At 37.9% G+C, this 15904-nt stretch overlaps 2 protein-coding genes across 3 annotated transcripts in view; one reads left to right on the forward strand and one right to left on the reverse strand.

Annotated features, from left to right (window-relative positions):
- LOC101650042 (myocardin-related transcription factor A-like) overlaps positions 1-10121 on the reverse strand; it is a 29141-nt gene extending 19020 nt beyond the window's left edge. The window contains exon 1 of the mRNA XM_045286249.1: positions 9889-10121. Coding sequence (XP_045142184.1) covers positions 9889-10121 — 233 coding nt within the window. The remainder of the gene's footprint in view (positions 1-9888) is intronic.
- Positions 10096-15904, forward strand: part of EPHA3 (EPH receptor A3) — a 411930-nt gene continuing 406121 nt past the window's right edge. For both annotated transcript variants that reach the window (XM_004706437.3, XM_013005630.3), the window contains exon 1: positions 10096-10247. In XM_004706437.3, coding sequence (XP_004706494.1) covers positions 10160-10247 — 88 coding nt within the window. In that variant the 5' untranslated portion in view covers positions 10096-10159. The remainder of the gene's footprint in view (positions 10248-15904) is intronic.

A 15904-nucleotide genomic window follows, 5' to 3' on the forward strand; every position in this document is an offset into this window, starting at 1 on the left:
CTTACTGAAATGTGGATGGTTTGAACTGACCAGCCATTCCATGGGAGAAAGAGGTGGTAGTCTGTTTCTGTAAAGCCTTGGAAATCTTGGCTCCTATGTCCTCCTGGGTCCCTTTGAATTAGAATCAATGTGATAGCAATGAGTCTGGCTTTAGTTTCCACTTGTGGTGCAAAACTGAGGCTAACTATGAGTTCAGCCTGCCCAGACACATTTTCAGAGTCAGAGGGACTATATACCATGGAACGGTTCCTGCTGTTTGCTGTCTGCTTCCTGTAAGTAAGTAAATTAATTTTATTTGCTAATAATTTGTGATTATCGTGTGTGTGTGTGTGTGTGTGTGTGTGTGTGTGTGTGTGTGTGTGAACATAGCACCTATGATTATGTTGATACTACTGGTTGGAGACTCCGTCTTAGTACTTTTGGGGCTGCTTGTAATCTGAGGAGCATCTCTGTGACATCCTATATGAATCACAGAGATAGTATATCAATATGGTATTTCTTATATATATGGTGTGTGTGTTTGTGTATAGGGGGGTGGTCACCCACCAAAAAAAAGCCCAGAATTGAATTATGCTTGGTGAGTTAGTTAATTGTGCCAGCCTGGCCGATAATCACATGTGGTGCTGGTTGAAAGGCGGAGGGATAAATGGGTGGTGAAGCCTCGCCTTTCTAGTTCTCGGGTCTCTTGTTTTGTGATGGTTGCATCGGGTGCAGCTGCCTTAGCAGTTCCCTGCTTCAGCTTGCAAGATTGACTTCCTACCAGACATCCCCAAGGAGAAGCCGCATGGATCTATCCCGATGCAGCCCTGGGTGCTGGAGCAGCCATGTGGAGACCCCTGCCAGTGCTGAGATGCTTACACGTTCACTGACTCAGCTTTCCTCCTGCAGTCGGCATTATTGCCTCTGTTTTGTGAGGTGAAGGACTTTGTGGGCTGGTGTTGGGTATGGGTTAATGTTGGACTTGTGGGCTTGGGCAGCATTGGGTTGGGGTGTTTTCATGATGCACATTTTCTTTGCATAAAACTCTCTCTTATACATGAGTTGCTGTGGATTTGTTTCTCCAAAGTACCCAGACTAATACACTTGGCAAAGCTTTCCTAGTAGACATTTTTCCCACTAGGGGAGCATGGAGCAACTTGTTCTGAGTTAGTCCACCCAGTGGCGTCAACTGGCAAGGTTCTCTCTGGTTACAGTGAATTTTTTCATAAAATCAATTTCACTAAAACTTCGTTTTTTGTGATGGTCAATTTAAGAGAATAGTGTGCAGCTGTGAAATTTGTTTCCTGCTCAGGAAAAATGCCACAGAAACTGTTGTGATGTTGAACAGAAAAACTCAAGTGTATGAATGGTTTTCTGGTTTCCAAAAAGGTGAAATGTCTATTGATGACAAATTTATTCTGGATGTCCATCAACTTCCTGAACAGATTGAAATGTTGACTCTAGTGGATTTGGAGTTCATTCCACCAGGTCAGACTGTTAAACAAGCTCTTTATTTAGAGGTTCTGAAAAGATTGCATAACAGGTGCAACAAGAAAGGCCTGATTTGTGGCAGACGGGGAACTGGTTTTGCTCACCCAACCATCTCAATGTGCCTGCCAGTTTTGGGCAAAAAGCAGCATGTACATTACTCACCTGACCTTGTCCCATGCACATTACTCACCTGACCTTCTGTGTGACGTCTTTTTGTTTCGGCAAATGATGAGGGACATGAAAGGACAGAGTTTTGATGAAGCAGAAGAGGTGAAGAAGATAAAATGAGGGAGGTACTGTCAGCTATCCAAACAGATGAGCTTGAATGGAATAGCAGATTTGACAAACATATTAAGTGTAATGGGAAGTACTTTGAAGGTGATATGTTTGGTTTGGGGGAAAAAAATTAAATACATAGCTTTGAAAAAAGTTCCAGGATTTTTGGTGAGTACCTCTCATGTATATACATACGTAATAAGTCTTGGTGTTGTTGTGGCTACTTATTGGGCTGCTAACTGCAAGATCAACAGTTCAAAATAACCAGCCACTCCTCAGGAGAAAGACAAGGCTTTCTACACTGCTAAAAAATTGGAAGCTAAAGAGTGGGGTTCCCATAGTAGCAGTTCTACTCTGTTTCATATGGTTGCTATGAGTTGAAATTTACTTACTTGATGGCAGTGAGACAGATAGATGTTTATCTGTGTACGTATCAGTTTCTCTCAAGTCAATTCCAACTCCTGGCAGCTTTATGTTTGTCAGATAAGAACTGCATTCCATCGAGTTTTCAGAAGTAGACTGCCAGGCCTTTCTTCTAAGGAACCTTTGGGTGGTCTTGAATCTCTCACCTTTCAGTTAATAAAAAACTGCATTGAACATGGGTACATGTGTCTGTTTACATGTTTCTCAGAAAACAAAATCAAATGACGTGTGACATAGGTCTCTTCTCAGCCAACACACTCCCCTCATCCCCCCAACAGCTCGAGTTCCACATGCTCGTGCTCAGAGATTTGCTCAGAGTTTTGTGGCATTTTCTTTAGTCTTTAATATGAACTCTTGGATTGTTTTGACCGTCTTTTGATGAGAAAATGGAATAGTACAAGTAATGGCAATAGTAAAGGTTGTTTAAATGTGTTTTAAAATATTCCAGAGGCAATTATAAAAGTAAATATAAGAATACTAATAAGCAAATCACATTTATGATCTATCTATTGCCTTTCTTGTTGTGGCTTTATAGCAATTGGATAGAATCTTTCTAATTTATAATTAGCATTTTTCAATTAATTCAGGAATGCTAATTTTATACTGATTGCATAAACTTGCATGTTTAAACTTGCAAAATATTAATTCAATGGGTATAAGTTAAAATACAGCAAATTAATTTGTGCAACCTACTGTGACTATTTTCAAATCCAACATGCAGTAATTGTCCGAAGGAAAAAAATATGAAAAGCTGCCCTTCAGGAAGCTGTCTTGGATTATTCTCTTCTACAAATCATTCTGAAGAATGTAGGTAACAGATGATTTCCTTTAAAGTTTCTCATAAGTACTTTCAAAACTATTTACTTTGAAAATAACAAGATCCTTCAGATATTTCCCTTACTGCTATCTTTGACTATGTGAACACAATCAGGTCCCGTTCCCCCCCCAACCCCCCTCCCTCCGCTCTTAAAAAAAAAACTTTTTGTTAACTGTAACCTGATAGACTCTGAAGCATTTACTACCTTTAGTATGGTTTTCTGGGAGGGGTCTTCAGTCTAGTGGGCTCGCCATTAACTTATACCACTTACAAGTGTAATATGTTGATGCCAACATGATGCGGCTATGAGTAAGCAAGTATTTTGTACTTACATCCTTTATTGTTTTTCTGGAATTTATCCAAGCCTCTTCAACATATTATAAATCTGGTTTTATCCCTCTTACCTCAGGAAAACTTCTCTGTTAGAGGTGCCCAATCACCTTTAAATTCCTAGATTTTATGCCTTTCTATTTTTGAAAAGTAATTTTATCTCTATTTTAAAATAAACGTTGCTGTCCTTTGTTGCTTGCCCCATCCTGAAATTTTCATCTCTTACGAACATTCCTCTGGAGCCTCAGTTGGTTACCCATTGGGCTACTAACCTCGAGGTCAGCCGTTTGACAATCCCCTGCTGCTCCCCTGGAGAATAAAGAGGCTGTCTGCTACTGTAAAGATTTATGGGCTCAGAAACACAAAAGGCAAATTCTGCTCTGTCCTGTAGGGTTGGAATGGCCTGATAGCAGTGAGTATGGCTAACCCACCCTAACTCATTCTCGCTTCACACTCTTCTTTTACATCTGTTTGCTCCTATTTACTTTATCCTAATCATTTCTCACCCTTCACCTGCCCTTTCACTGTTTTATTTAATCAGAGTTGCATTCTAGCGTCTCCTTTGTCCTGCGTATGATCTTTCTGAACAACTTAATGTACTCTCATTATGAAGCTACTGCCATTTTCCAAAGTTTGACCAATTTATAGTTTTTTTCCTTTCCTTCTGGGATTTTTATTTTATATCTAACAGTGGGCTTCAATATCTGCATTTGGATCTCAATACATCCTAAACGGAGAGCATTACTTTTTCCACATTTTCTTCATTTCCAAAATCTGATCCATTAGGCACTTGACTTCTCACTGAGAGGTTGGACTTTCACAGCGACCTTGAGGCTCGCTGGAAGACAAAGCTGCGGTTCTGCTTCCCCCAAGCCATAGCTTCTAACCTGCTGGAGCAGCTCAATTCCGTGCCTATGGGCTTGTCATGAGTCTGCATTAACTGGATGGCAACTAACAACAAAACAAGAAAGAGTCCACGTCATTAAATTGTACCGCTTGTCCATTTAGTGTGAGGGAGAAATCTTAGGAGATTGTTCATATTATAAAAATCTTATTGAGCCTTGCTTTCTTCTATTCTAGGCTTGCCTTCTCATCTAAGCTTACCTACTTAAAAACAAAAACACAAATAGTAGACGCATTACTGTCTCCACTTCCTCTATTTTCAATTACTTTTTTATCTTAATCCAACTTGCAGTCCAATTACTCCAAGGAAATTGCTATCACCAAGGTCATCAAAACCTTCAGATTGTCAAATTCAATGGTCACTTTTAAATCAATATCTTTTGAGGTTTCTTTCTTTCTTTTTCTAGCTGCACCACTGTGGACAGTGAACTATTTGTGAAACTCTGTAGCCAACACGTTCTTTTCCAGCTCTTTTATCTGCCCTGTATCTGCCTGCCTTTTAAATATTGGTGTACCCTACAGTTCTACCTCTGATCAACTGATCTTCATGCCCACCTTTTGCTTATATGAATGTATTGCTAGGTGTCTATAAACGGAAATATCTACTCTACATTCTTGACTCTTAATAGTTCATTTATGTTTGACTTTCCCTTAGGTTTCTATAACTAGATATATCTCTTTTTACTCCTTTCTATTTCCTGGTCCTCAAAACTTCTTGAACTTCTACTTATTGATCAATCCAGATACTGAAAGACCTTCTAGACAATTCTATCCTCCCTGGCTCTCATGATCAATCTATTAAGTTTGCAAACTCTCCTTATAGTTGTGTAATTTTTCATCCTATTGCCCCAAGTCACTAAGAAATCCCTGGTGTCATTGCTGGGTAAGCAATGGCCTGCTAACTGACTGAAAGGTAAGTGGTTCAAACCCACTACCACTCTATGAGTGAAAGTGCTACTCCCACAAATATTCACAGCCTCAGAAACACTGTATAGGGTGCTCAGAGACAGTATTGATTTATGGCAGTGGGTACCCCTAGTCATGAAGGAAACAGGTCTTGCAGTGGGTAAGGACTCAGCAGCTAACAGAATGCAGGCAGTTGGACCCCTTCAGCTGATTCCTGGGAGAAGCGGTGGCAGTCTGCCTTTGTAACAAATACAGTCTCCGAGGTACGCTGGGAGATTCTCCTTGGTCAGGTAGTGTTGCTACCAGTTGGAATGCACACCACAGCAACGGGTTTATTTTTGTTTGTGTTTTGTTTTATCCCTTGTAAATATGATCACTTCTAGATGGAGTGCTAAAGAAAACACATCTAATAATTTTAATATGTCAAGTTAACAAATGATTTGTATTATCCCAAAGCTCACATAGTAATTTCAACATCATTAGGTGACTGAATCTGTTATTATTTGAATTTGACTAAGGCTGACAGAGCCAGGGCAGTTACATAGGTCTGCATGATTCAAGAGAACCCCTAGTAACTTCAACATGGCAATAGCTATCCTATGACAAAGGGATTCTAAATAATTGGTTTTCTCCTGCCTCACTGGTAGTTTGTCTGTGGGGCTTTATTTTGCTTTGTTTTTTGCTTCTATCTCTTCCAGTAAACCTGTCAAAATGTTCTTTCTAAAATTCCAATTACATTTTATTACTCTCCTGCACCACATCACCCAGAGAACACAGTCCAAGCTTCGTGGGAGCTGCAAAGCTGTTCATCACACTGTTCTTCCCGAGCCTCTGTCTACTCTTTCACACACGTCCTGCTACTGCCTTACACTCTCCTCTGGACTAAGAGAGGCACTTGTCATTTTTTCCAGAAAGCATGCTTTTCACATTTATTCTCTCGTCTGGGAACACTTTTCTTTAAAAGGTCTCTTTCAATATTCTGGTTTCTCTTTAGACCATATAAATCTTTTGCTTTTTAAAATTTATCCTACCATATTCTACCAAGTATCATCTTGTTCAGAAAATCAGTCTTCAACCCCTATCTTGAACCCTCTGTACCATGAGACCACTTTAAATGGGCCTCTATGTAACACTTGCCATAATCTCTAGATGTGACTCTAAATTATTTTAAAGGACAAAAAATAATTCCTCTTTTTACTCTCAACTATTAGCACATTGCAGACCTATGGCAGCCACTGATAGTCTACCGAACACAACTAAATATTGCAAATGTCTTTGTCATCTCTCTTTGCCTCAAACAAGGCATCTCAATTTTGTTTCTGAAATCATATAACTCAAAAAAGTTTTCCCTCCTGGTATATTCCTCCTCTCAGATTCTAGTTCGATTTCTTATCCCCTAACTTTATTTTTATAATCGCTCAAACCTGACTGCTCTGCCTCTCATTTTCTCTGTGTACACTCAGCACTGGTTCTTAATGATGGGGACCATAAGGGTCACTGAAAGCATTTGTGTCAGTCTGGGATCTGTAGAGAAACAAATCCACAGAAACTCATGTATAAGAGAGAGATTTATATAAAGGTTAAGTGCACATCAAGAAAACATCCCAATCCAGTGCTTCCCAAGCCCACAAGTCCAACATTAACTCATTAACCCATATGTCCAACACCAATCCTCAAAGTCCTCCATCTCACAAAACATACACTATGATGCCAACCATAAGAGGAAAGCTGAATCAGTGAATGTGTGAGTATCTCAGCGCTGGCAGGGGTCTTCACATAGCTGCTCTGGCACCCAGAGCTGCATGGGGTAGATCCATGTGGCTTCTCCTCAGGGATGTCTTGCAGGAAGTGAGCCTTGCCAACTAAAGCAGGGAACTGGCTGAAGCAGCTGCACCCTGGTCCAACCATCAGAAAGCAAGAGACCCAAGAACTCAAAAGGCGAGGCTCACTGAGCCATTTATCCCTCTACCCTTCAATTAACCCCACATGTGTTTATCGCCTAGGTTGGCACAATAAACTAATTACCTCAGCATTTAAAAAGTTTTGGAATACTGAGTCCGAACCTCTGAGATTGCGTTTTGGCAAATCTGTGGTGCCAAGAAGAGGGATGCAGTTTTCAAACGCATTCCAGCTATTTCAATGTCCGTGGACCCTTGCAGTGTAGGTGGAGATGTCTGTTCTGCGTTACTAGTTTTAAAAATTGCCTAAAACACATACACACGCACTTTTACATATATACATTATTACTTGCCTAAAAGCTGCTGGTGCTTTTTAATTCCGAAGATGTTTAATTCAGAAGTTGTAAAACAATTAGCATATGGCATGGAAATGTCTGCTTAATCAATTTACAATCTGCTTTTTGAAAAGCCATCTCTGGATACTCGGTTACCACCCTCCACTTCATATCCTGATCAGTTTTGTCCTACAAACTGTCGTTGTGTTTCGTTCCATTGATTTCAACTCATAGAGCGTGTAAGACACAGTGGAATTGTCCCATAGGGATTTGTAGGCTGTAATCTTTACAGGAGCGGAACGCCTGATCATTCTCCCCTAGAGATGCTGCTTCACTGGGCACTATTGTGGGTTTTTAATCCCTGGAGTGCCTTCTGAACCCTTCTCCGACTGCTAAACAGTTACTCATTCTTCCATTCCAAGGCAATTATTACTCTTTTTTCAAGCCTTTCCCAAATCCGCTGCCCTCATCTCTGTCCTTCCCATTCTTACTGTGGTCAAAGCAAGTAACTTCCTGAACTTCTACTTCCCAAAGTGCTACCCCTTGCTTATTGCCTGAGACCATTTCCTCTACTATTCAGCGGTTAAGAAATGCTCTCTTATTTATAGTATATTCCCGGGTCCAGTAGTACTTTTCACTCACTTTGATCTAGTCTAACTTTGTTCAGACAATCTTGCCTCTTTATGCCGTGGAAAGCAGTCTGTAAGAGTGAAAAAGAGAAGTAGCAGGAGGTGGCCAATGTTTGTGCATATCAACATATGTGCATGACTTTTGGCAAGTGTTTTAAAATGATCGCCTTCAAAGAGGGGTTTCTTTTCTTTCCAGTTTCAGATAAAATTTATCTATCCCCAAAACAATATGGTGTGCCTTATGAAAAGGTTACAGTTGTGTTGGAACTTAAAAAAAAAAAAAAAGGCAGAGCAGCCACTCTCTAAGGCCTCTCTCTGTTCAATATCAGGCACTATTTTCAATTCTGACAGACTTGGCACCCAAAGAGGCTTCTACAGCCTCTGGTGACATAATCTGAGAAGAAGTAGAGATACAAAATCACAAGGCACACAGAGAAGAGTGGGGGGGGGGTTTCACTCTTTTTCCCTGGCTTTCTGCACTTTGTCTAGCTCTCAAGCCCCACCAATATCAATGAAACACCTTCAGATGCCTTGAATCTAATTTTTTGTGTGTGTGGAAACTGTGTACTTGAATTAAAGTTATCACGTTTTTAAATGAATAACTAATTAGCAAGGCATTTTCAATGCCTTATTTGGATTGCACTACCTAGAGCTCTACAGCTGATCATTGATCTTAAGACTGCCAACCTACTCTTACTATCTAGAGTTGTGCAAAGAATCGGATGGTCTAGGTTTGGTTTTGCTTTCTTTTGTCTTGTAAAATAGAGAGAGATGGATGTCGAGAATATTTGAGTAATAATTACTGGGGAGTATTTTTATGCATAAACTGGGATAGTTTTTATTTGATTGAACACTATTGAATCAAAGCTTTCAATAGGGGATTGGGGGGGGAAGGAGAGACCAGCATTTATAACCAGAGTGTAATGTAAGTGGGAGAGTGCAAGGGTTTTCCCAATTAATTCTTGGATTTGGAATGATAAAACATAAATACACACATCTGAAAACAACAGTATTAATATATTGCTGGTGAGTGACTGGAAGGTTAAACATTGTTTATCTCAAAGAATCTGGGGATCAGATAGTTAGATAGTGAAGGGTGTAGTGGAGAATGTCAAGTGACTTATTGTCAAGAACTTTAGTTTTGATTTGCATTACTCTCACTTTTATCCCCAGCACAGAACAAGGAATAGGCATCAGCATGCAGCTGCTGCTAGGGCTCAGATCACATCTTTAGGGTACTGATGGTCACTTCCCAGTTTGACACTTCAAAATGCGCTCTATGTGTACAGAAATTCAAAACACCGGGTCAGGTCCAATCTTCGTGAAAGTTCTGACACCATTTGATCTAGAACTAGAGAAAACTGTTGATCTAGTGGAACCCACTAGTTAATGTTGTGATAAAGGATGAAGAAGTACAATCTGCCTTTGAAACTAGCAGTCAAGGATATACGCTTGACCACCACCTCAGAAGAATATTACAGGGTTTTGGGTGTAGATTGCTGTTTTTCTGCATCACAGAGGACTTTTGGAGGGTTCTAATTAACACTAAATTTAGTAAAGTGATAATCTTACTCTTCCTTTTAAATCATCCAGCCATCATCACCATCATTAACTGTCTTTGCTGCTGGTGTTGTTTTTAAAGACTCACATCCTTTTAATACCACACATTTTTCTAGCATTTGTTTCTTTCCCACTCACATTTCCGCATAGCATTCCTATCAGAGTTTCTAGTTTCTTCAGGGAATTAAGCTACAGAACAAATACAGTACAGTATAACAATGAAAGAGCAGCTCTTCATTGCACATAAACCCTGCTATGTTTCGCTCCCGACGGGCCAGTAGCTTCCACCACTGCTTGCACATAACTTCTGGATTTGCTATGCCATTAGCGTAACGCCTCACAGCCCCCTCCCGCGCTCCCGACGGTCAGTGGCGAGCCACCCGCTGCCCAGGGCTCCTTCTGCGTTTCCATCGGACGGCGCTAGGACCCGGGAGAGTCCCCGAGCGAGGTTCGCCGAAAGGCAGCCAGACTCCTCCTTATCTCCAGTGTCAAACTTGACATCAGCCTTCGAACGGAGCATGGTAACTTCTCCAGCAATCACAGCGCTCCCTCTCACAGCAGTGGCATGCTTCATGGAGATATGCTCCTCTCACTGCCCTCTGCACCAGCAACATGGATTGTCACCTCTCCATCCTCTTCTTCCTCAGCTGCTCCGCTCTCCACTGCTCCGGAGAACTGATTCCCCAGCCTTCCAATGAAGGTAAGCCAAGTCCGGCGGGCGCACCGCCGGCCCGCGGCGCTAACGCTCCCCTGGGCGCTCCCACCCGAGCCTTTGCGCGTCCTTAAGGTGCCTCCGAATAAAGCCCTTTGCTTGGAGGGTGAACGAAAGGCGCGCTTTTGTTTTCGGCTTCTTTCTAAAATACTTTAGGAGATCGTCTTGGCTTGCCTAAACCTTTAGAATGTGTTTTTAATTTGATACCAATTCAAGCAATTACCTTGTTTGCCAATTTTAAGAAGCAAAGGGGGTGGGGGTAAAACTCAGCTTTTACAACCTAGTATGTTAATTGCCAAATGGCCAAGGTAGTATTTTATTTTCTAATTATGACCATGTGGTTCTCTAAGAAGTTTAAAAGAAAATCCAATCCTCCTATTTAGATTCTTTGGTGTATTTAAAGGTAATGACAGGTTGTCCCTCCATGGGATCATGGCCTTTATGAATGGACTACAGGAAAATCAGAGTTTGTTGAAGCAGAGGGGTGTGTGTGTGTGTGTGTGTGTGTGTGTGTGTGTGTGTGTGTGTGTGTGTGTTTTGTAACTGCTGTACTGAAGTGAAGTGCATCCCACTAGGCGATGGTTTGCTCTCTGGTACAGGTTCTAATGAGCAGCATATGCTACATTAACATAAGTAATATTTGCAGGAATTACAATAAGCTTAGGTTGGATTCTCTTTGTTTAAGGGCTTATATATAAATAGAAGGTTCTATTTAATGAATAGCAAATAGCTCCTGGGTTGGTATAGTAAATAACTGAATAGCAAATTAAGAAAGAATGTTCATATGGTGCAAATAGCATGTCCTTAATGCAGGCTTATTTTTCTCCTGCGATGGGCTTTCGACCCTTTTTCAATGGGTTAAAGTTCAGTTTTAAAAGTGACGATACCTATGTTTCTTATAAGACCGTGTACTACATATGATGTTTTTTTTTTCCTGTATCCCTTTTGTGATCTATTTCTAATGACTAGTGGATACAATCAGTAACTCTTAAGAGTAACTTCTCTGAATAATTAATTATTTTAAAGCTTTATAAGATAAAATCTCTGATTTCTTCTTAATGATTTCGAGCTTATAAAATAACAGTTTGCTAATTATATTACAGCTTAGCAAATTAATGTGCAAATGCTATATGCCACTCAGTAAAAGACATGTTGCCAATAAAACAATAGTGTTATCTATTATACACATTATGTAGGGCACACACACAACTATAGTTCAAAATGTTTAGAAACTTATTCACTGTGTGTAAAAATCACATTTTATATTTAATGGCCTATTTTTACTGCTAATAGAGCACTTTGATTTCATTTGTTCCTGAGTGACCACCTTTATCTTTTTTGCAGGTATCATTAAGTTTTTCAATGTCTTTATTATTTGGAAAATTGAACATTATATAATACAGGGATCCAAAACTGAGGTTTCCTTTTCTACATGAGTTTTCTTTTTCTTTTACAAGCCAAATTATCGTTTATTTGAAAGTAATGGCCAATCATCCTTCATGTGCAGTGAAGAATGATTGCATAATGAATAATGTGTAGAATGAATAACATAGCACTGTATTTTGAAAGTATTTTTTTGCTTTTTGAAGCTATTAAAATGTTGACCAAACTATTAACTACAAAAAGCATTATTATTGCCATATTGGTATGATAAATTGTATTTTTCCAGATGGAATATTTATAAACTATTTAGGTAATGGGTTTTCCTGAATTAATAATGCATAAAGCTATAGTAGCTTTTTTGTGTGTAGAAAACATAACCTTTCTGTAAAGTGCAAGGAGAAAAATAATGACTCTTTAAGCTTATTCACACCTACATAAATGAATCAATACTAATTTAGTGAAGCAAGATTAATCATATGTGGAGTTGGTTTAAATCACATTTGGTGTATGCTTGGGTGTGACATGTATATAATATATAAGTAATATCAACAACATATCTGCAGGAAGGTTAATATATTCAGAATGCTGATATAACACTCAATTTCCTTGAATAAGTTATACTCTATCCATTGTTTCTGGGATCAGTCTTTCCAGATCTTGTCCTATGGGTAAGATCTCTTTTTCTTTCTTAGGTTATGATGAAATTATTTAAAACAAAATTTGAAAAGAATGGTTTAACATTGGCAATATTTGGGTGAGCTTTCAATTGTTTGACTCTTAGCTGAGCGGAACAACATGAAATGTGAGAATTCCCAAGAAGTGCCAAGATTTCCATGCAATTTTTCTAACAATGTAACTGAAATAGAAAATACTGCCTCTGAAAATTCATAAATTTTGGAAGAATTAATGATAAAATTATGCACAATATATATCTTAATGTATTTTTACAAATCATAACAACATTATCAGTTGCATTTAAATATTGTTTGTAAGGTTACATCTAAACACTACAGAAAAAAGGTAAAATATACTAGAGTATATTCTGCATTCAATTATGAAGTTAGGCATGAGGAAACTAGATAATAAAACCAGGCCAAGAAAGTAACTAGTACAAACTTGCTCTTATGTGCTTTAAAATAAATATTTTGATTTAATAATCATATCAATATTAAAATTCCATGAGTTCATGATGGAAACAAAAAACTTAGAAAAAGTTTTCTCTCAACTTTCTTATTAAAACACATAACATTCAAATGCTATGAAGAACAATATTTTGGTCATATTATTCTTCACTGACATCTTCAATTATATTAAATATTCATAATTTCAATGGTCACTTAATATAAGAAACATAAAAAGAAAAACTTTATAAAAGCCTCCTGAAACTTTATTGAAATCTTATTGGATTTCTCTGGAAGAACACACGAAAAACCTCTCAATGAAAAATCTACTTCTTTTCAGGGCAAACTATAATTGCTATATTAAGCATTATAGAAAGAGTTTATAACCTTTTTACCTCTTCCCTTCCTACATAGACTCTGACAATAGTACATAGAAATGAAATTGTAAAAAAGTTAAAACTTGATGTAAAGTGAAATATTGACTACTAATACTTCAAATTCTTTTAGGATGGGATAAAGTTTTCTCTTGAATAGTTTTCTACATTGGAAGCAATCTGAGGAAGAATGACCGGCTTTGAATCAATATATATATATTAAATAATTTTACTATTCTAACGTGTTCATAAATTAGATCAACATTAATCACAAGGCTCATCCATTAAAAATTGGGTTTTACAAACTAAAAGTGAAGAGACGCTAGATCTGTAAGTTTATGCATTATTTATTTTAGCAGATTTTTTTTATGTGGATGGGTCACCATTTCTGTGAAATGTATTTTTCTGTACATAAATCCTCTCAGTATTAGAGGAGAGAATATGTAACTGTTTAAAGCTAAAATCAAAACCTACAGATGAACACACATTTGCTTCCTTTTGAGGATTAGATAAGTGTTGGACAATAAGCATTTAAATAATGGACTTTTCCTTGAAAAAGTACTGTAAGTTGACATTACTTTTCATATATAAGCATTTACCCTCCTGATAAGAACACACTACAAGTAGTATTAATTGAGAACCAACCTATCATACCATCTTTATAGGTGTTTTCTTTTTGGAAAAGGGTCTACATTTGCTTTTAATAGTATTTCTTCATGCTAGACTAAATAATTGAATGCATTATACATTTTTGTAATTTAATAGCTTCCCTAATAGCTTGACTCCACCCCACCCCCACCCCCCATCAGTTATAACTGTGCTATTTACCCTGGGTAGGAGATACCTTAATTTCGCTATTTTAAAACCCACAACAGTTAACACTTGACCTAAGTCATTAACAGGATTATCAGCAAATTTGTTTAAGCTTTCACTGACAACCTGAATTGCTAGGATAATATTTTGATTGTGCCAGAAAGAAACTTCTTGTAACCTCTCAAAATCTATCATTAAATTAATTCATCCTGAATCTATATTCTTCCTAAAGACTAATATTGACAGTAATGATTCAACGGGAAATTTTGTACTTTGAGACCCAATCATCCTCACTTCTGTGTGTCACGTATCATGCCTTCCCAGTTCTTGCCATAAGTGAGGAATCCAAGTCGTTTTACACACTAAATACTGTGGCAACAGCAATGCATTTATAAATAGGAGCCAGCTTTGCTATCACTACCAACATTTTCAATGTTGTAGGTATTTATAAATGTTGCTGCAGTTGAAACAATAATTTTCTGCCAAATTTAAGGTAAAAGTCAATTGGTATATTTATAACTGACAAGCAACTGGAACTATAAAAAAGGAAGCTACGTGTAATAAAATGCCATTGCCCTGCCTTTGATCTTGGCTGTATTTTATATAAACTTGACTTTTCCATGGAATGCTAGGAATTGGGAGATTTAAAATGAATATACAATTTTTAAACAGAATGTTGCACATAGTTAGAAGTCAAGGTAATGGTATTTAGTGGTTTAAGAAGTTTCATGTGAAGATTTGCTTTTGAATACTTGAGTTATATCATAGTTTGTTCCTTACTTTACAAACAGGTTAATGCCCAATGACTCTTAAGAAAACATTTAGTAAGGTTATTTATTTTGTTTGTATATTATGAATATTTTAATATTCATATTTTGATGTGTTCTTAATGGTCCTATAACTTAGCAATCTCTCACAGTCTCGTTCTATGTAAAGATCTATAAATATTAAAATTGTTATAGAAACGTTAGTATTTTTTCTGAAATGAAATATATGCAATTTAAAATTTTCAAATAATCAGTTACATATGCAAAGGATTTTTACAGGCAAAACATATTTCCACAGTATATTTGATTTACTAACTTTAATGCAAATGGAAACAGTAAGAAATGTTCTTGGGAGTTACATTTTCCAAGTCATAAAATCTTCAAAAATATATTAATAAAACTTTCCACAAATCATCAAAACCGATAAGTTCTTACAGACATTTACTTACTAAGAAATCTCTGATGTGGACTACCTTTGATTTGACTCATTTTCTAATGATTTTGTTTGGCATAAATACGAGATGTAGGGGGAAATCTGTACTTCTTGGAAGAACATTGAGTTTTACAAGCCATTTTCTGTCAAGATCTTCCAATTTGATTATTATTTAATATACACATTTTTTCTTTAAACTATCTAAGAAACTTTTTTCTTATAATGCCTGTCTGATGAAAGATTTAGAAGAACAGATGCAGGTGTGCCCCTCCTATCACCCCCCCAACTCCGGAGTTCTGGATTTTATCACTAGGGAGGGTCATAGCAGGGCATTTACTAAGTGCACAAGTAGCTTTCCACACAGATTGTTCAAATGAAAGTGGTGCGGAACATCCATTGCGCGATTCACCTAGGGGTACCAAAGTCCTGGATGAGAAAGTTACTTCTTCAAAATTTGAAAACCGTTAGCACCTCTTCTCTTAACCATGGTAGAAAATCAGAGCAACGCTTTGACATTTATAAGAACCAACTATTCCAAGTCTACAACTTAAGCAACCGTAGAAGACCCTTTTAACTGGATTGTGGGTAGGGGTACATGTGCATGTATCGGTTGACCTTGGGCAGCTGGCTGGTACCGGGCACTTCTTAGAACCTAGGATTGGTTTTCTCAGACAGAAAGTTAGCAAGCTTCCGTTTTCTTCTTCCTGAAATAAAAAAAGGTTGCCACCACAAAGGTGTGCATATGTGTTTGGTG

This window comes from Echinops telfairi, unplaced genomic scaffold (assembly GCF_000313985.2).
Source record: "Echinops telfairi isolate 266 unplaced genomic scaffold, ASM31398v2 ScPeMD7_6;HRSCAF=24_1, whole genome shotgun sequence".
Lineage (NCBI taxonomy): Eukaryota > Metazoa > Chordata > Mammalia > Afrosoricida > Tenrecidae > Echinops > Echinops telfairi.